The sequence below is a fragment of the Dunckerocampus dactyliophorus genome, chromosome 2 (assembly GCF_027744805.1).
Source record: "Dunckerocampus dactyliophorus isolate RoL2022-P2 chromosome 2, RoL_Ddac_1.1, whole genome shotgun sequence".
Taxonomy (NCBI): domain Eukaryota; kingdom Metazoa; phylum Chordata; class Actinopteri; order Syngnathiformes; family Syngnathidae; genus Dunckerocampus; species Dunckerocampus dactyliophorus.
The window spans coordinates 28,697,800-28,718,342 of NC_072820.1; the positions used below are offsets into that span (position 1 = coordinate 28,697,800).

Below are 20,543 nucleotides of genomic sequence, written 5' to 3' on the forward strand. Positions count from 1 at the left end.
AGTTCATGCCGGCCCAGCAAATGAGAAGCTCAAGGCCTTGAAGGATCCATGTTGTAGTCATTGTCAGATCATCCATAAATGCTCTGATGGGAGGCTGCCGCATACCTGAATTGGTGAGTGGGCCTCTGCTGACTTCACCAGCATATTCATGGCCAAGGCAAACAATATCACTGAGGTGGTGCGACCAGTGATAATGCCCTTCTCAAGCTGATAAAATTCAGATGTTTTTGTTTCGGAAGTGACTCTCAAACTGAAGCAGCTGTAATAGTCCCGTATGAGGTCTTTATTCTTGCCTGGAATGTGGTGTCTGTGTATTAAAATTGTATTTAAAATATTTTAGACTGGCGACCAGTCCAGGGTGCACCCCGCCTGTGGCCCGAAGTCAGCTGGGACAGGCTCCAGCATACCCCCGCGACCCTAATGAGGAGAAGCGGTATAGAAAATGGATGGGATGGGATGATTGACAGAACTGAAAAGCAGTGTTCATCCTCCTTCAATAGACAATCTTTGTCTAGGTTAATTGAGGCTTGCAGCTTGGCTGAAAATTTCTACCACTTTCATTTTCTTTCTAATGAGTTGCTTTATTTTTTTATTACGCTAATCCTTTATGCTGCCTTTCAACTGCTGCTTCTGCTGCTCAGCTGTCAGCAGCAACAATAAGAAACAAATAAAGCAACCAGAAATTATCAAATAAAATTAAAAATACAGGAAGAGCTTCCACTGCATTACATTCATTTTGCTTTTAGCCAAACACGTGATCACATGGTACCTGGCACATTAATTTATGCTCATCAAATCCTTTCATCGGTGCGTTATTTTGTTCTTTTTCATCATCTTAATCCCCTCCTGGGTGCACCATCTTGGGGATAATGGCACATCCCCACATTCGTTTGTTTGCTGAACTGCTAATTGAATGACACGCATGCATTGAAAGCATGATGGCGGGGGCTGGCAGGTTAATGCAACAAGAAAACCAATGACATCACCTCTCGCTGTGGTTTTGGCTAACAGGGTGCTACATGTAGCGGGGAGCGGGGGAGGGCGAGGCGGGATTCTGGAGAGAGAGTGTGTTGCAGTAAGAGGGGTCTATATTGGCTGCAAGTGCATTGCACTGGAGCATTCTGGGGCTTCTGGTTACAAGCCTTATAAGGGGCAACGGGGCCCCCATGTCTGCTATTCTTAGCCCCCCCTACCCCCACCGAGCAGGCAAGAAACCCACCTTTATAACTCAAATATACATTTTTACAGTGTTATTATTGTATACATTTTATAAGAGAAGACAGAAAAAGGAGGTTGTCGCCTAAAAAGATAACCTTCCTGCATGTGTGTGTGTGTATTTATGTGTGTATGTGTGTCACAGAATCCCACCTACTGCCGCCCCACCTACCTGCCCCCTCCCCAGCCCCAGTGTTTGTCCCTGAGAGCAGCGAGGAAGCACAGTGACGCCTCAGGGCCTGACGGAGGAGCAAGGTGCAAGGGGGGGCGGGATACACGAGCGCAACAGAAGGATACCAGGGCGAGCACGGTCCGCACAGGCCCAACATGAGCACATACACTGTGATGCTGAACGGCCCAGCGCCATGGGGCTTCAGGCTCCAGGGGGGGAAGGACTTCAACATGCCGCTCACTATCTCCAGGGTAAGAGGATGTCACTCAACTTGACACCCAAAAATGGTACTTGAAGGCACCGTTTACTCGCATGGATGGTGTAGATCTGGGCTAAAACCAATCCAAGAAATTCAATTTATTTCAAGAAAAAAACAGCCTGCATGTCATCTTTGTATTATTAACACCAACATTTAAGCTTTTTCTCCATGCCTTTTTGCACGTTGTTTTTTTTTTAGTTTTCTTGTTTAATTATGCATAAATACCCCTCGGGCCTCACTTTGGACACCGCTGCACGAGCAGGACCATAACATGGTGGTGTGTACGTGCATGTGTGTGTGTTATGTAATGTTTCTCTGCAGCAGTGGACTTTAAAGCAGTTCATCAACACATAAGTGGCAATTATGGGTGAATTAATCATCATTAAAGTGGCTTTGGCCCATTTTCAATGATCAATAATGGTGATCTTGCAAGATCTTGGGTGCTTTTCCAGCTTTTGCTTTAAATAGCGTCAGACTGGCACAGGAAATACCCTTAATGAGATAGGGGATCGTCATCGTCCTGGAAAAGTTTGGCCCTGATTGATGGTCACTTTTAAGGCCAAGCCATTGTTCCCTGATCCTGGACTTGATCCTGTGGCTGGTATTTAAGTCCCCCAGTGGGTTCTGACGGGGTTTTAACATAAAATGTCACCACTATTGTACGGTGACGCTCCAGTTTTGGCCCGCTTCTTTTTTGCCAACATCTAATAAAAGAAAGCGAGGATGAATTTCCTTGTTAGCGTCTTGTTAGCTATGACACTTTGTCGTCATTTTAGAGCGTCTGCTTGGGACACTTTCTTAGCATTTTTAGCACTTGTAGTTGGGAGAAAATGGAACAAAAACACTCTCTTGTGCTACTTGCAGATTTAACTTGATTATTTGGAAGTGTGTGTGCATGCGAGGCTCCAAAAATATTTTTTTTTTGCCCAAATTCCTGCAAAAAGGCAGCAAAATACAGTAGCAACAAATGAGTATTATTTAAGAATGTAATCAATAAGTCCAGAATGTTGCATTTTGCAGGATGTAAATAGAAGACGAAGGGAGTGAATGTCAGGAGCAGGTGCGTGTGTGTGTTTGTGCGTGTGTGCGCGTGTGTGTGTGTTTGGCAAGGAGGGCGCAGGGCCTCCAGAGGGTCAAGCATCCTACAGGCATCAACAGTATTGCTTATTTTTAACCCTTTAACGAGTTGACTGTAAACTTAGACCTGATACTGTATGTGGCAGTGTGTCGTTTCACAGCTTTAAAGGGACAGCGTGCAAAATAAACAAACAAAACAAAAACTTCTTTATTTTAGGGCTTTGCCACACGGCCGTGTTTTTCTAGTAGCAAATTTGACATTTGACATTCCTTCTGGCAACCTTTTTGTTCTTTTTTTGTTTACCTGGTTTAAAATGCTAGCTAACATATTAGGCTGTATCAATCCATCCAGTTAGTTGTCTAAATACTACACTATTCTATGATATACAGTATATATATTTAGTGTTTAGTGTTGTAGCCATTGCTCTATTATTTATATTTATAAGATATAGTTAGCTGCTAATGTGACAACATTGTACTACTAGCGTCTCAAACAGTGGTACGCGTACCACTAGTAGTACGTGGGCTCCATCTAGAGGTACGCTGGTACACCAGAGAAGTTTTTTTTTAATGAAATATGTATGAAATAATCATAGGAATGTCAAATTATTCATCAATTGAATTCAAATGTAATGTTTCTTTGCTGAAATATTATTGTTTATATCATAAAAAGCTAATTTCGCATAAGTACCCGCCACATAAATAAACTGATACTTTCAAGGCTAAATATTTTTTAGTTGGTACTAGTTTGTGTTTTGTCTCATTTGATTGTGTTTTGAGTTACACTGAGCAAGAAGGCTTGTCTACACGGCTATTATTCATTGGGCCTTAATAGTCATAATCCCTCCATCCATCCATTTTCCTCTGCTTATCCGTCTCACTACGGAAGTCCAGACTTCCCGGTCCCCGGCCACCTCTTCCAGTTCCACCGGTAGGACACCAAGGCGTTCCCAGGCCAGCTGTGAGATATTATCCCTCCAGCGTATCGTAGGTCTGCCCCGAGGTACAGAACACCTCACTGGGGAGGCGTCCTGGAGGCATCCGGACTAGATGCCCGAGCAACCTCAGCTGACTCCTCTTGATGTGAAGGAGCAGCGGCTCTACTCTGAGCCCCTCCCGGATGACCAAGGTCCTCACCCTATCTCTTAGGGTGAGTCCAGCCACCCTACAGAGGAAAGTCATTTCAGCCGCTTGTATCCGCTATCTCGTTCTTTTGGTCACGACCCAAAGCTCATGACCATAGGTGAGGGTGGGAACATACCTGTAGATCGACGGGTAAAGCTTTGCTTTGCTTTCCGGCTCAGCTCTCTCTTCACGCGGAGGCCAACGTTCACCGGAAACAGGCTCGACTTACTGCTGGCAATGCAAACCAGGCTCCTGCACCGGTCGTACAAGGACCGAACGGCACGTAGTAGTTCGCCAGCAATCCCATACTCGGGGAGCACCCCCCACAGGACACCACGTGAGGCACGGTCGAATGCCTTTTCCAGGTCCACAAAGCACATATAGACCAGTTGGGCAAACTGTCATGTACCCTCCAGTACCCTCGCAAGGGTGTAGAGCTGGTCCAGTGTTCCATGACTGGGACGAAAACCACGTTGTACTTCCTGTAGCCGAAGGTTGACGAACGGCCGCTGCCTTCCTCTCCAGCACCCTGGAATAGACTTTCCCAGGGAGGCTGTGGAATGTGATACTCCTATAGTTGGAACACACCCTCCGGTCACCCGTGTGGCTTCTTCAGGCTGGGTCCTCCTGGCCCCATAAGAGTCATAATGATAATCAATGATTGCGCTTTTGTGTCCACAAATGTTTGCTGAGGAATTTCCATCAACATGCCCCCCCAACAACCCCCACACCCCACTTCCTCCTAATAGATAACCCCCGGCAGCAAGGCCTCGGGCGGCAGCCTGTCCCAGGGAGACATCATCTCAGCCATCGACGGCGCCAGCACTGACGGCATGACTCACTTGGAGGCACAAAACAAGATCAAGGCCGCCACCGCCAGACTCTCGCTCACCATGCAGAAGTAAACAACCACACGGCCAGCAAACAAACACCACAGCCGCATACAATCAGAGTGCATTTTTAAACACTTGAAGTTGTTTCATGGCTAGATCGAGGCGCCCCGCACCAGTTCCCACAGCCACCCCGAGGATGGATTCTCCCATGCCTGTCATCCCCCACCAGAAGGTATGGACACAACATTAGGTATACCATCTCATACTTTTGTAAAGATAATAATGCTGACTTTTGTTTTGGCAACATATTTATAATAATATGTGAGATCATGTGACAGAAGCAAGTTACAAGATAAGAAGCAATCAGAACACCAAGCTTCGGCCCATCCACGTTAGTTCACTTCCGATTTTGATCTCCATACCTGAATTTGGATATCTGCTGATACGATACAATTCCGATACCTGAGCTTAGTTTGCTTTAATATGCAATCAGGTTCCAATATCAGCATAATTCACCTATAAAAAATTTCCGGTATCACCTGCAGAGCTTTACGATCCCTGAGTCATGTCTGTCTGTGCTTTAATGTTGTCAGCAAATTTAGCTAGAAGAATATCAGCAAACAGACTACCCAAAATAATATCAGCAAATGTAGCTAGAAGGATATCAGCAAACGTAGTGGCCAAATAATATCAGCAAATGTAGCTAGAAGAATATCAGCAAACGTAGTAGCCAAAATAATATCAGCAAATGTGGCTAGGAGAATATCAGCAAACGTAATATCCAATATACTATCTGCAGATGTAGTTAGTAGAATATTAGAAAACATAATTAGAATAATATCAGCAAATGTAGCTAGAAGAATATCACCAAACATTGTAGCCAAAATAACATCAGCAAATATAACTAGAATAATATTAGCAAATGTAATATACCAAAATAATATCAGCAAACGTAGCTAGAACAATATCACTAAACATAGTAGCCAAAATAACATCCGAAAACGTACCTAGAATATCAGCAAAACATAAAATCCAAAATAATATCAGCAAATGTAGCTAGTATATTAGCAAACATAGTAGCCAAAATAATATCATAAATGTGACCAGTCCAGGGTGTACCCCGCCTGTCGCCCGAAGTCAGCTGGGATAGGCTCCAGCATGCCCCCGCGACCCTAATGAGGAAGAAGCGGTATAGAAAATGGATGGATGGATGGATGGAAGAATGTCAGCAACTGTAGTAGCCAAAATAATGTCAGCAAATGTGGCTAGGAGAATATCAGCAAACGTAGTAGCCAGAATAACATCAGCAAATATAGCTAGAAGAATATCAGCAAATGTATTAGCCAAAATAATATCAGCAAATGTAGATAGAAGAATATCATCGAATGTCCACACATGCAGCGCCGTAAATACACACTCAAAACACACTTTAAGGACAACCACCAGGCGTTTTGTTTAGTTTTAAAGAGATTGTGATTTCCGACTCATTTGTGTGGCCATGAACTCATCAGGTGGAGCAGGCATGTGTGTGTGTGTGCGCGTGTGTGTGTATGTGTGGCAAGTGAGGAGTTTGCTGATATTTTTCTAGCTACGTTTGCTGACAACATTAAAGCACAGACATGGCTCAGTGATCACAAACCTTTGCAGGTGGTATCGGAATTTTCTATACTGGATCAGCACGGCACCAAATAATAAAATAGCGAACGACATGAAAGCATTCTTCCAATTTTCGGATGGAAAAAATGTTGACAGCTCGAGTGTTAGGGCTGCAGGGTGTAAAGTAGTGGCAACAGCAACTCATTTTACCTTCCATTCTTTCACAAGAAAACATACGCTGTTTGGACAAATACTGTTCTGTGATCCTCAGGAAAGAGTGATATTTGGTATTTCAGACTTACCAAGTGTTGGAAACTAAAAACCAAGATAACCAGAGCTTTAAATCCCGCCACACGTGTGGCTATTTATGGAGCGCACACATGCACAACATACCTGACAGGGGTCCAGGTGACAGAATAACACAGAGGGGACAGATTTCTTTTACCAAAAGGTCAGCAGACCTTTCCAAAAAGGTTGAAAAGTGCTGAAAAGAATACCAAAACATGTTTTTCTTCCTGCTTTGTGTGGAAAAGGGAGCTCACAAATGAAATAAAAACTGTGTATAAAGCCAGTGAATAAAAGCATTAAAATTAGATTTTTTAAATAAAATTTTTCATTCATGATTTACTGTAAAACGTAATATTATCCAATTTTTCATATTTTTTTATTTAACTTATTTTCCACATAATAGTTATAAAATAATTATACAAAAAATAAAATAAGTTATGAAAACTAATTTAACAAATCACGCTTGGAAACGGTCGATGCATGAGGTTATGGTTGCTATGGCAACCGTCCAACGCATCCTAAAGAGGCCTTTTTGGCGTAACCTCTCATGGCATCTTTATCGTGGGCCTCTTAACATGTCCCATGCAGGCATCAGGGTGTCTGGGCGGTACTAAGAGGGGCTGTGGGTACGGATAAATCAGGTGTCGGTGCACGTGCTCGCCACAGACATGCCACACGATGACGGAGTATCAGGCCGTGCGGCACCGCCTCACTGGCAGACACGGGCGCGAGCAGCTGTCGTACACGCTAATGGAATGTTCCACTCCTGTCACACACACATCACTGCCCATCAGAGATACGGTGTCCCTGCTTGTGTGTGTGAGAAATGGTCGTCTGCACCACTTCACCTACATTGTTGGCCTGGACATCCATAAAGCATAAACGTCATGGCGGCTGCTCTCCTCTCTCACATAAGCGGATCAGGTGATGTGTTGGCGCAGGTATTTCTAGCTGTTCCAGGCTATTTGTATCCCCCCCCACCACCATCACCACCACCTTCCCCTCTCTCGCCAGTGTCATGTGATAAGAGTCCCCCCCTGCTCTTGTCAATCACACTCAGGGATACAGTAGGGCAGGAAGGGAGGTAATGATGGAGGATTACAGCGTGTTGGATAGTTTCCGACAAACGCATATTGTTGTCACCACAATGCTTACGTCACAATCTGTGTGTGTGTGTGTGTGTGTGTGTGTGTGTGCATTGCAGGTCATCGCCAACACAGCTGCCAAGTCAGTAAACTGTCAGCATGTTTGTATAAAGTGCATGAAGTGATGCTGTGAAGTGAATTGTAACATGTAATGCTCCAAACGCATATTTCATTTTTATAGATTAATCAATTGACTCCTGGTGGAATCAAAACTGCAGTGCCTCCACCAGCCCGAGGGGGGGCAGTGTAATTCAAAATTCCAAAACGATTTAAAAAAAATGTGTACCCTGCAGGAAATGTTAGATTGTACTAAAAGCATGTACAGGGTCACTAACCACTGTGGATTCATATTTATTAAGAATGTGATTAACAGACTAAAATTAATGAGAAAAAAACCTTAATTGTATTGTATTTATTTAATTATATTTCATTTTATTTGTAAAAAATAATGTAATTTAACAAATTTTATGTAAAAACGTCATTTAAAACTGTTTAATTTAATCATTAGTTGAAATATAGTCCTTGTTGTGTGTGTGTGTGTGTGTGTGTGTGTGTGTGTAGTAGCATGCAGCTAAAAGTTAGATCAGGTATATAATTCAAAAGATTTACTTTTATTTCGTAACTGAATACAGTAAAAAGCTCCAATATTACCAAAAAATGTGGTAACTTCATTAGAAATCATCATAATATCCATCCATCCATTTTCTATACCGCTTCTCCTCATTAGGGTTGTGGGTATACTGGAGCCTATCCCAGCTAACTTTGGGTGACAGGTGGGGTACACCCTGGACTGGTGGCCAGCCAATGGCAGGGCACATATAGACAAACAAGCATTCCCACTCACATTCATACCTATGGACAATTTAGAGTCTCCAATTAACCTTACATGCATGTTTTTGGAATGTGGGAGGAAGCCGGAGTACCCGGAGAAAACCCACACACACACACGAGGAGAACATACACAATTAAAATGTGTTACTAGATATTGTTTTTTGAAAAAATCTTGACATTGTGTGTTTTTTTTGTTTGTGATCTTTCTACAAAAGTTATAGTGGTATATATTTTTTTAAACGTGATATTAGCAAGAAGGAACAAGACAGTGTAAAGAAAAGAAAGAGCACGTGCATGTTTGTTGAAGTAATGAGACAACAGCACCATCTATCAGCCATCTGCATTATGACACGTGAAGCTAAATAGTGGTGAGAGCTTGTTCATGTTAGTACGACGTGAACCCCTGTGTGCCTTGCAGCTTGGAGTACACCCCCAGCTTCAACCCCATCGCCCTGAAAGACTCTGCCCTGTCCACCCACAAGCCCATCGAGGTGCGGGGTCCCGGCGGGAAGGCCACCATCGTCCACGCCCAGTACAACACGCCTATTAGCATGTACTCGCAGGACGCCATCATGGACGCCATCGCCGGCCAGTCACAGGCCAAGGGACACGACGGGTGAGGTGACGCCAGTCAAAACATGTCAACGTGTGCTTTGCTTCTCTTGTCCATGTCCACCTTTCACCTTTCTGATCATTCCATCCCTTCTCATCCCCCCTCCCCGCCTGGTCAGTGAGGAGGCGGGCTCCCCCTTGGCGTAAGTACACGAAAACCTGCGCCGAACAAGCAAGGCTTTACAACAGCTCCATATCCAACTTCCTGTCTCGTGCGCCTAACGGACGTCTGAACACTAACTAACGCTAACATTTGTGCCTCTCACCACCCCAGTGGCGTTTTGCCCATCAAGGACCCCGTTGTGGACTGCGCATCACCCGTGTACCAGGCAGTGATCAGGCCAGGCGACAACACCCAGGACTTGTCCGAGTGGGCCCGCCGCGCCGCCAACTTGCAGTCCAAGAGCTTCCGGATGCTGGCCCACATCACTGGAACCGAATATAGTGAGTGCACAAATCCAGTTTTTGGAAGGTTGTCAGGCACCCTTGCTGTTGTGTGATGGCCTTGTATTAGAAAAAAATGTTTACTGTAAGTGAATCCTCTTTCTCTTTGTTAAAGTGCAAGACCCAGATGAGGAAGCTCTGCAGAGGTCGAGGTAAGCATCACTGCATCAATCAGGGTACCCTAAATGCTCTGCAAGCACATCAATAAACCCCTGCTTCACCCTACCTTTCAATAAATGCCTTGTTTTCTTACTGAGTATTAAAAATACATCTTTCCTCACGCAGAGAAAAGTTTGAGTCGGAGATGCGAGGTCCTCGCTTCGCCAAGCTGAAGAACTGGCACCACGGACTGTCTGCACAGATCCTCAACGTCCAGGAGTAAAAAAAAGGAGAGAGGAAGGAAGGAAGAGAAGGGGACATGGAGCAATATAAAAAACACAGAAAGCAAATAAACACATGAGGGCAAATCAGGAAGAGGAGGAATGTGTGTCGCTTCTAAATGCATAGAATGTGAGATTTTAGTGTTAGTGTGAGAATGCTACTCATGTGTGTTCATACCATGTCTGCTGCTACGTTTGGTTCCTCTGGACTACGCCACAGAGAAATTCACTGTACGGAAAATGTTCAGGTAGAAGCCCTTTTAGCCTCAGTAAGAAGTTTAGCTGGGTCAAACACACACACACAGATGTTTCAACATGCACAAATACAGTATGTAAAATGTAAAAATGCACTCAAACTATACTGATGTCAATGTGAATAAATGTTTTCCTAAAACCACATGGCTGACTCATGCGGCATCCTGAACAATCAAAGCAACACTCATTTACACGCATTGTTACCTCACCAATAAAATAGCAATATATATAATATAATCAGGAATAAATCATGAAGTCATCATTTAAAACACAGGCAATGTGTTTAGTCAAAGATCCTCTGTATCAGCGGTCCCTGACCTTTATGGACCCACCGACCAGCTCGTGTTCCCACAAACCTGGCGGACGGGGGACACCACCAACACGAGCGTGGAGTTTGTTTTTCAGAGAGAAAATCACAACGTCGCTTTTTGATGTGTGTGTTAACAGGCAGTGTGCTAGCATGAATGAATTAACTTGAGGTTGTGCACCCAACATGTATGCTCATTAGCACCCAATAACGTAATCAAATGTTACCTTTACGCATTCCTACATAGTGTTAGCATTTGAGACCAAATATGAGGTGAAAGAAAAATGTGAAAAATACAGTAAAGTAGTCTCTGCGCACCGTGGGAGAACGTTAGCGCACGCACACAGCTATGGGAGTAAACTGCGAAGCCAATTTCGAGGGTTAGCGAGGTGTGCTGACTGTAAATTGTCCATAGGTATGAATGTGAGTGTGAATGGTTGTTTGTCTATATGTGCCCTGCCATTGGCTGGCCGCCAGTCCAGGGTGTACCCCGCCTGTCACCCGAAGTCAGCTGGGATAGGCTCCAGCATACCCCCCGACCCTAATTGAGGAGAAGCGGCATAGAAAATGGATGGATGGATGTTAGCAGACTTATACGCCACAGCAGTCCTTGTGTGAGTACTCAGCCAGTCAGTCTTCTTATATTACAATATTTGCTGGAGGAATACGCACTCTGAGGAATCAAACGTAACAAAACACTTCTTTACTCTAACAATAAGGAAAAAATTGTCACAAAGAAGAAGTCGCCACAAAATACATCAACACTGCCACCTGGTGGTCACCACGAAGTACAGTATTTTATAGCAATAAAATATGATAGACATATTTCAAAGATGACAAAAAGACAGTTGATGCACCAATTTATTTATTTTTTAAATGCATAAGTGGTAATATATCAAAGTTGCGCAATGTTGTGGAATTCATAAATGCAAAGTAATTAGTAATGTAGATTAGTAATATCAAGTTAGTATAATAACCAGTGTTAACTTAAGTAATTGACACACAGAGCATTATTCTGCCAGTGGTCCTCCCTTACTCTATTGGCGGCGACAGTGTTGCTTTTGGCAGGCATAATCTTTTGGGAACTCCTCATAACGCTCCATAATTTACCATAAATTACTATTTTTTTAACAAAAAAAAGTTCTCCTTTTTCTCTGTTGATATCCGGATCCACTTCCTGCCATCTTTCCTGTTGTACTTGTACTGTGAGTGTCCGTGAATGTAGGTACATGAGTTCCTAATTCCAGTACTTTGTTGAGCAGGCCCTTGCAACGATGATATCAAATGTCAAATGTTATTGAATGTATCCTTTTTCCTTCATGCAAATATGATGTTTAGTATGTATCCAGATCGCTGATATCTTTGACAACAAGCACTCTTGCTTCTCCTGGTCCTCCATTTAGCTTGATGTAGATTTTACTGTTGGTGCTCCAAGTGCTTTGCATCTTTCCCTGCTTCCTCAAGTCTTGTGCTTTCTTGGCGATGTCAGCGTTGCGTTTTATCATATGCTCATTCATGTAGACCTTTGTGCCTCTCAGCTTCTTTCCCTGTTTCAGCAGTGCAGTTTTGAATTTCCTGTTGGTGAATTTCACGATGATGACGGGTGTGGTGTTGGTTGTGCCATATACTGTAGTGGGATGCAAGTGTGGACGGTGTTGATATCTACCGCCACCTCCTTTGATTGGAGGAAGTTGGCAATAATAAGTCGGGATGTAAATCTCTTTGTGGTAAACGATTTGATACGCAACTATGATGACTACATCAAGGTTTATGTAAAGGGATATACATTTTGGGCCATTATTTTATTCAAAAAATACTATACAGTTACAAAGAGTTTTTGCATGTTTAATGTGAGCGGCGTTTTGTCCCACTTTGTTTGACGTACATGAATGCACCTTCTAACTTTGTCCCAGTATTATACTGTATTTTTCTCTTTTTTCTTTCATCTCATATTCGGTCCCAAATGCTGATACTATTTGGGAAAGCATAAAGGTAAGTTTTGATGACCTTCTTGGGTGCTAATATGTACATTTGTATGGTGGACTTTCTGAGAAACCAACTCCAGGCTTGCACTGGCGGATGGTGGCTGTGTTTTCATTTAGTGCTTTTAATTTGATGTTGTTACTGTCATAGTTTTACACAATACATAATACTGTAAATAAAATAAATTACATCGCTATAATGTACGTATGTTTTACTGATGTGTTGCAAATCTTTCCCGGTGACTAGCTAATGCGCTGCTAATGCTACTTACATCCATTCTCGTCCCCAGCTATGGTCACATTGACACAAGCCCCCAAAAAGCTGTCCTCCGCTGTGCCTGCCAACAAATAGCAGCTCGTAATCCAAATTTTAGCTGGCAGTTCAAAGCAAATAAAACAGCCGAGACAGCTCACATGTAAAAAACACTCGTTGGATGGGACACTCGTATGCAAAGATAAAACTGCATAAATGACCATTTTAAAAAATACCGCCAGTGCTCCAGTAACTTCTCGGTTCTCTCTGGCAGGCGACGTAGACGGTGACAACTCCTGCTTGTAGCTCCACAGTCACGGCTGCATTTCCTCAAACTATGGTGTGGGCTGAGGGTCAAACAGGACGTGTGCATGTTAATCAAAACAAATAGTTCCGCTAAAGAAAACTTGCTTACTTTGACAGCCCTAATTAATATAGAATAATACATATAATATAAGAGAGGCATTTTGTGTATTTGGAATGAATACCATTATTACTAAAGGAAGAAACCTAGTTAACACTTTATATTCCAATAGATCGCCTCCAAACTCCACACCTCTAGAGCAGTTCACAATCAATCTTCATTTTATAACATGACAAAAATATGACAAAATTAAATGAAAATCATTGTACTCACCAGAGATGCTGATTATTTATAGCCCAAGTTTGCAAACCCTCTGCGACTACAAACACCAAGTCTATTATTAGCAAAAAACAGTCAATCCCAGCAGTATAATTTTCAATTCTCATCAGAACCAGTAAGCCATCTACAGCGCTCATACACGCTGCTGTGGAAGTGCAGAAGAAATCCTTTTCCGTGTTGAACTAAGCCAGCACGCTTCGATGTTGGCAGACCTCTCCTCACAAAGTCCAGTTTTTCTTAAAAGGTCTGCCTTGAAAATGATTTTTTTTAAATGTCTTACACCAAATCTATTCCGCCTCTTCCTCCTTCAGCCATTTTGGGTGGTATTACCTTCATATGGCTACAGAAAGGTCCGGACTTGCCGCTTTGTGCTGATCAACCAATCAGGACTGGGGGCATACCTCTTTGTTATAATCAACCAATCAGGACTGAGAGCTTGCAAGCTGGCCGAAGAGTGACGAATCAGAAGTCTGATTGGTTAAAAAAACAGCCCCATTGCTAATTGTGTGTCTTTTAACATGGCAGCACAGTGCAGCGCTCCCTGATTCTGGAGGCCCTAGGCAGATTACATTGATATGGCAACGCATGAAAGCTGCTATCCGATTGGACAAAAAAAAAAAACATACACAGGCACTACTGAAAGCAATGCAGCCGAGAGACACTACTAAATAAAGATAATAAACTGTTGGCAATAAATGTATACAATTGAATGGAACACATACTAGAATTGAAGATATACTGTAAATATAGGTCAGTTTTTCTGATTTTGTTTAGGCCAGCAGAGGAGGCTTTGCTGGCCCTGACTGCACACCGCTTCTTTATTCTATAAGACTCTTAGTGCGGGTCAAGTCCAAAAAGTGTAGTATGAATAGTATTAGCGGCTTGGTGCTCCAGATCCAAGTCAAAGCACTATGCTTGATAGTTTTAGGTGATAAAATATGAATTCAAATGTGCAGTATTGCTGATGTGGCAAAGAGGGAGAGGTATCGAAATGATCATGACTAAGCATTTCTGCTCCTCTCACTTTCATTGAAAAGACTGCAGGAGTAGTTAGGATAAAAAAAGGTTCGCTTTAGGTCGCAGTGACGATGCTGGCACACAAATCACAGAAATAGATGAGCCACTTGCATCAAGTCTGTAGAGCCAACAGAGTGGGGGGCAAAGGAGGGAATATGTGACATCATCTCACAGAAGAGGCTCCTCAGCTGTTATGTAACCATCAACTCAGCATCCCCAGGAGGTGTTTCCACGGCAACGTGCCAATCAAGCCCAAAAGGGATGGATGACGAGAGGTGGGGGGGGGACTGGATGTGGAAATTGCTGCAGCATCTCTCCTGCCTCGTGGCTGCTCGACCCCTCCTCTCTCAGCTGGAGCAGCCAAAGGAGGCGGAGCCAGTCTCTCTCTCACACACACACACACACACACACACACACACACACACACACACACACACAGAGTGACATCTCCCATCCTGCACTCTGCATCGCTGTCCTGCAGGAACACAGTCACACACGACTAACCATCCAGGCCCAGTTTTTGGAGCAGGGAAGCCCAGTCGCGTCGTCGCCCCAGGATGGATGCACTCATGAAGGGGTTCTCCATGGCCAAGGAGGGGGTGGTGGCGGCCGCCGAAAAGACCAAAGCTGGCATGGAGGAGGCTGCGGCCAAGACCAAAGAAGGGGTGATGTATGTCGGTAAGGCACTGGGAGGAGGATGCATGCGCTCGTTGGGACACAGGGAGGAGGAGGGGGGCTGCAGAAGAAGAAGTGGTGCAGGCTGGGGAGGGGGTGGGGACCATGAGTAACGAGCTGGTGGGATAGATGACAGAAAATAATGCTAATGTTGTTGCTAGTGCGATGAATATATGCTTATTCATACAACATGAGCGCCTTTGCTTGTGTAGGGTCCACACTCGGGCAACTGCGTCACATCTCAAGGTTACTCCGAGACTTCCCAAAGAGTAAGGGGTGGGGGTGATATGAGGAAGACAGGAGGAGGCGGGGCGAGCGGGTCAGTGTTTTAGTCTAATTATATAAAAACCAGAGAGAGACGCATGAGCACTGCGCCACCTCTTTTGCGTGTCGCTCGGATGACTTAACACCTTCACCCCCCCCCCCCCCCACCCCCACCCCACCCCCACCCTGCAGAGGGGGTAAAAGATGTAGAGATCAGGAGAGGAGGGAGGGATGGAGGTGTTACGTCACAGACCATCATCAGGGATAGAGTGATGCTGGAGGAAGTGGGGGGTGGCAAAAATATACATCAAATTAAAAGAAGCTGTGTCATTGTTTGCGTAGGTGTGCGTGTGCGCGCTGCAGCACTCTTGGCTGCACTTGTTGAATAAACGCAAGACCAGACGGGCCGTGAAGAACAACAGCTTCTGCATGAAAGTACAAAGACTTTGCGTTCCACCGACATCATCCTCCTTCCCATCACACAGTCATCCCTCTCTATCCCTCACCCGGGCGGATTATATAATAAGAAGTGCCTTTAATCTGCTTGTAACGAGCACATGCACGGTATACTGGGAGTGCACACTGGGGGAGGGGGTGACGTTCGTGTGGCAAAAAAAATCAAATGGCGACAGTAGAGTGGAGCACAAGGGCAGGCAAGGTGGTCGTTGGCTGGGACAGAAGAGATGCTAGTACAGAAGCACTAGGGTAGCTGCGGAGCTGATCCAAGCAAGCTTAAAGACTAGATAGGAAAGCACCAGTCTGAAGGGATGCAAGTATTTATCCAAAGTATTCAGACGCACACCCAAACAAGAACAGTTTCACTCTGTTGCAGTGCAAAACGATAATTGTTAAGATACAATGGAGAGCAGCCTCTGCCAGCCAGCGACAGTTGTTTGAGTGGAATCACTTGTTAGCATCAGTTAGCTGACATCAAAGGAATAGGGCACAAACATCAAAGGAATAAGGTAGATAAGGAGCCAACCTCTCACAGGATCAGTTCACAGCCAAGCGTGAAGCGGCAGGGGTGAGAATCACACCTCCAAGTCCAGAAAAGGGTGGAGTGCCATCTCCGGGTCAGGGATGAGATCCTCTCCGAAGTGGAGGAGTTTAAGTACCTGGGGTTCTAGTTCACGTGTGAGGGAAGGATGGAACACGAGATTGATAGGCAGATTGGTGCGGCGTATGCAGTGATGCGGACTCTCCACTGGTCCTTCGTGGTGAAGAGGGAGCTGAGTTGAAAGGCAAAGTTCTCAATTTACTGGTTGATCTGTGACCTTCACCTGTGGTCATTAGCTTTGGGTAGTGACCAAAAGAACAAGATTGCGAGTATAAGCAGCTGAAATTAGTTTACTCTGTCATCCTGGAGAAACTCTGAGTAGAACCATTTGAGCTGGCTCGGGCACCTGGTCAGGAAGCCACCCGGACGCCTCTCTGGGAAGGGACATCCGACTGGTAGGAGGCCTCGGAGAGACTATTTCGCTCAACTGGCCTGGGAACACCTCGGGATCCGCCGGGAGGAGCTGGACAAAGTAGCGGGGGTGAGGGAAGTCTGGGCTTTCCTGCTTAGGCTGCTGCCCCCGCAACCTGACCTCGGATAAGCGGAAGAAGTGGAAGGAGCTGATTGGTTGAGACAGGTGGCTCAAATTTTAAACAGTTTTTTTGTCATTGTCTGTGATCTTCAGGTAACAAGACGAAGGAGGGAGTTGTGTCATCAGTAAACACGGGTAAGTAGAATTATACAAATACGGGGTCATCAACGTAGCAAATGTAGTGTTTTTGATACTGTTAGATATTATTATTACACCTTTAGATTCAGTCCAATAGTTTCTCATAGAAGACGTTCTTGACACACAGCACAATAAGAGTTGACCAACACTTACATACCACTGATGGAAAAACACTGGGAGACACACAATAGATGCATTGTTGCTTAACTTACTCTTTCTAGAGGGGTGTGGCAAATGCTGCATAGATTCTGTGTCCTTTCATTCCTGGCCTCTTTCGTCAATCTTCCTTATTGATGCTGGAGTCCAGCGCTGTAGCCCAAATTTTTATACCACTACTTCCCTGATAGCAACGTGGTCCAAAGAAGGGGGAAGAAGAGCTAAGAAAAAGAAAACTTTTACAAAACCGTGACTAAACCGTCCTTGGTCCCACTCCGCAGTGGCCAACAGGACCGTGGACCAGGCTAACATTGTGGCAGACACGGCCGTGTCCGGCGCTAATGAGGTGTCGCAGGCAGCCGTGGAAGGGGTGGAGAACGTCGCCGCTTCAACCGGGCTCCTGGGCCAGGTCAGTTACCCTGGCGATGAAAACGTATCGATGCACATATCGTGTTATGTGTTTTTTACCTTTTTTGTTGTGTCGTTTGTGTGCCCCTGATAGGAGGAGTCTGTAAACGAGGTGCCTTTGGGGGAGGGGGGTGGAGGGGGGCATTGGTCATTGTACGGGTGGGGCGAGGATAGAGGACACCCTCCCTGCACGTGACTAATCTACTCAAATCAAACTAATTTTGGCTTAAAAACTTGCAATAAATCACACTTTGGGAGTTTGGTTATTTTTAGTGTCGACTCCATGTTGCCTCCTGTGGTACAAAGCGGTACTGCAAAGTTGGCAGGATTACTTTTTTGCCCTGAAGTGACATTTATTGCAGGACTGTTGATGTGGATTGTACACATACAGACATGGAAAAAATGATGAGAGCACCCTTGTTTCTTCCGTTTCTTGTTCATTTTAATGCCTGATACAACTAAAGGTACCTTTGTTTGAACAAATATAACAATGACAACAAAAATAGCTCATAAGAGTTATATTTTTTGGCAGTACAATGCTATAGCTATTCATGAAAGAACTTAAGTGATTTTGGTTATTATCAAGAAAACCATGGAAGTTGGTAGATATCAGCTCTTACATTAAACCCTTATGAGCTATATTTGTTATCATCATTATATTTGTCTAAACAAATGTACCTTTAGTTGCACCAGGCATTAAAATGGATCAATAAACTAAAGAAACAAGGCTGGTCTAATCATTTTTTCCATGACTGTACATGCTAAATTCCCCAGGGTGCTCTGCCTAACAGCTTCTGAACACATCAGATGACCACCAGTGCAGTTTATGACGCACTATTAGTTTTATCTAACAGACTAACATGTTTGCCTCTTCTTGAACACCTAAAAGCATGACGCTGGAGAGTCATGTTGAGCTTCCAGCATGTTCAAACCGCTTTCTTACCTGCAATTGAACATACAACGCTGATCTGCGATCCTCAAACATTCTTTTCTTTGGCAATTTATTGTCACTCTGTTGTCTACTTGCAGGGAGAATACGGGGGGATGGAGCAAGGCGGCCAAAGTGGAGAGGTGAGACTGCTGAATGACAAGACGAGTGCATAAATGTCATGAAAAGCATGCATCTCCCCATTTACAAGATGTACTTTTGACCTCTTCCAATCATAGGCATTACAATTATTATTTTTTATATTACATATTGTGTTGTTGTCACCTTTCATTGAAAAGATGTATCTCCTCAGTAATAAACCTAAAAAATGAAAACAAAAAAACATGAAAAAAAGTTCAACAACCATAACATTTTAAAAAGAATTAAGATAAAAAATATTTTTATATATTGTTGTTGTCTGTAAATTGTAACCTTCCATGCAAAAGCATTAAAGGAGATTCATTTTAAAAAAATAAAAATAAAAAACATCCATCAATGATAACATTTTAAAAATATTATATTTTGTTGAATTGTCTGTGTATCATAATCGTTCATTGAAAAGCATGTGTCTCCCCATTTAGAGAGATTTTTAAAAATTGTAAAAACAAAAACAACATAAAATTTAAAGTAATCAATTATAAAAACCATTAAATGCATACACTGATAAATATTTTAAATATTAAAAATAAAAAAATTTTTTAAAAAAGTTGAAACGTAATGACTTTAATGATGTAGTATGAATAAGAATTGTAGACTACAATTAATGTACTTTCCTCACACAAAAATCCATGATGATCCCCGTTTTTTATTTTTTTCTTTTATAGTTCATTCGTGCTAAAAAATTACTAACAATATTGAAGAATGTATCTGGGGGGGTTGGGACATTTTTGGGGATTTTTTTTTCCAAACTGAAGAAATCATTTCTTAATATTTAACAATTTATCAGTGAACATTACCAACAATGTCTGCCACGATTGAAGTCCCGATGACAATAATAATCCATCTTTCTAATGTGTGTCCTCCATCAGGACTATTAGCTCACATCAGGACCTGTTCTCCTCTGGCCCCTCGCTCTCCAAGACTCCAAATGTCTTGTTATTCATTTATTTATTGGTGACTTTTAACTGAACCAAATCCAAGCTGATGGGACTCTTCCGGATGCAACAGCAGCAGCACCCTTGCCTCCTCCCTTCCTCCCTCTCGCCCCACCTGTGTGTCACGTGTTGCCCTAATTATGCAGCCTTGTCTTTTTCCTGCAACCTTCTGACCCTCCACACACCAACATGCATGAAACACACATGATGCAAACTGCCACGCAGAGCAGAAGTAACAATTAGGAAGACATTGTCAATGATACATCAACAGAATTAAAGTAGCAATAAGTAATACTTCACACAGCCTACAACGATGAATACATGTATATTATTTTTAATTGTTGCGTACTTTCTTCTTGGTTTGCATGGCATTACAATATCATCTGTGCGTGCGTGTGTGCAAATGGAGGAATTATGGGATATGTACTTCTGTTAGCACCTTTTCACTGTAACAATACTATAACATGCTCACTCGCTGTTAACCTGCCCAGCTTATTAGTGTGTGTGTGTGTGTGTGTGTGCATGGTAACAAGACCAGCAAAGTGTGTATATGTGAATGGGATGTGCGTGTGTGTGTTCTTAGCGTTAGAAATAGAGAACTGCATGTTGCCTTATTAAGCAATCTAACACACCTGGACCAACACACACACACACACACACACACACACAAACAATGCATACGCGCACACACACACCAGGCACCCTATTTACATTGGCATTGATGCAGACTTGCTGATTTTATAAAAGTGTATTCGTGAAATTAAATCTTTTGTTGGAATCCACTTTGTGTCTGCAATTCTTTTGTTCTCTCACATTTACCGAAATGTTTTTATGCACTATTAGCCTCAATAACATCC

At 43.4% G+C, this 20,543-nt stretch overlaps 2 protein-coding genes across 4 annotated transcripts; both read left to right on the forward strand.

Moving 5' to 3' along the window:
• The first annotated feature begins 1,439 nt into the window (after positions 1–1,439).
• ldb3b (LIM domain binding 3b) lies at positions 1,440–10,417 on the forward strand. 2 transcript variants are annotated; one of them, XM_054767589.1, is made up of 9 exons: positions 1,440–1,638; positions 4,598–4,749; positions 4,838–4,913; positions 7,770–7,792; positions 8,960–9,157; positions 9,273–9,296; positions 9,428–9,597; positions 9,713–9,749; positions 9,883–10,417. In XM_054767589.1, exons 1-9 carry the CDS (start codon positions 1,543–1,545, stop codon positions 9,977–9,979), a joined length of 873 nt encoding a protein of 290 aa, XP_054623564.1. In that variant the 5' UTR covers positions 1,440–1,542; the 3' UTR covers positions 9,980–10,417. The 2 variants fall into 2 exon arrangements, with proteins under 2 accessions (XP_054623564.1, XP_054623565.1); XM_054767590.1 differs by lacking the exon at positions 9,273–9,296 and having other exon boundaries at positions 9,883–10,411.
• A 4,424-nt stretch (positions 10,418–14,841) lies between these two features.
• sncgb (synuclein, gamma b (breast cancer-specific protein 1)) lies at positions 14,842–20,468 on the forward strand. 2 transcript variants are annotated; one of them, XM_054766753.1, is made up of 6 exons: positions 14,842–15,112; positions 17,056–17,097; positions 17,538–17,665; positions 17,759–17,776; positions 18,694–18,735; positions 19,621–20,468. In XM_054766753.1, exons 1-6 carry the CDS (start codon positions 14,992–14,994, stop codon positions 19,627–19,629), a joined length of 360 nt encoding a protein of 119 aa, XP_054622728.1. In that variant the 5' UTR covers positions 14,842–14,991; the 3' UTR covers positions 19,630–20,468. The 2 variants fall into 2 exon arrangements, with proteins under 2 accessions (XP_054622728.1, XP_054622729.1); XM_054766754.1 differs by lacking the exon at positions 17,759–17,776 and having other exon boundaries at positions 14,851–15,112.
• Positions 20,469–20,543: the final 75 nt, after the last annotated feature.

Bases quoted from the DNA above. Each gene is read 5' to 3' on its own strand.
- ldb3b (XM_054767589.1), top strand. From the start codon at position 1,543: ATGAGCACATACACTGTGATGCTGAACGGCCCAGCGCCATGGGGCTTC. The intron at 1,639-4,597 runs GTAAGAGGATGT...TCCTCCTAATAG, and splicing joins TGCCGCTCACTATCTCCAGG to ATAACCCCCGGCAGCAAGGC. The intron at 4,750-4,837 runs GTAAACAACCAC...TTTCATGGCTAG, and splicing joins CTCTCGCTCACCATGCAGAA to ATCGAGGCGCCCCGCACCAG.
- sncgb (XM_054766753.1), top strand. From the start codon at position 14,992: ATGGATGCACTCATGAAGGGGTTCTCCATGGCCAAGGAGGGGGTGGTG. The intron at 15,113-17,055 runs GTAAGGCACTGG...TGTGATCTTCAG, and splicing joins AGAAGGGGTGATGTATGTCG to GTAACAAGACGAAGGAGGGA. The intron at 17,098-17,537 runs GTAAGTAGAATT...CCCACTCCGCAG, and splicing joins TGTGTCATCAGTAAACACGG to TGGCCAACAGGACCGTGGAC.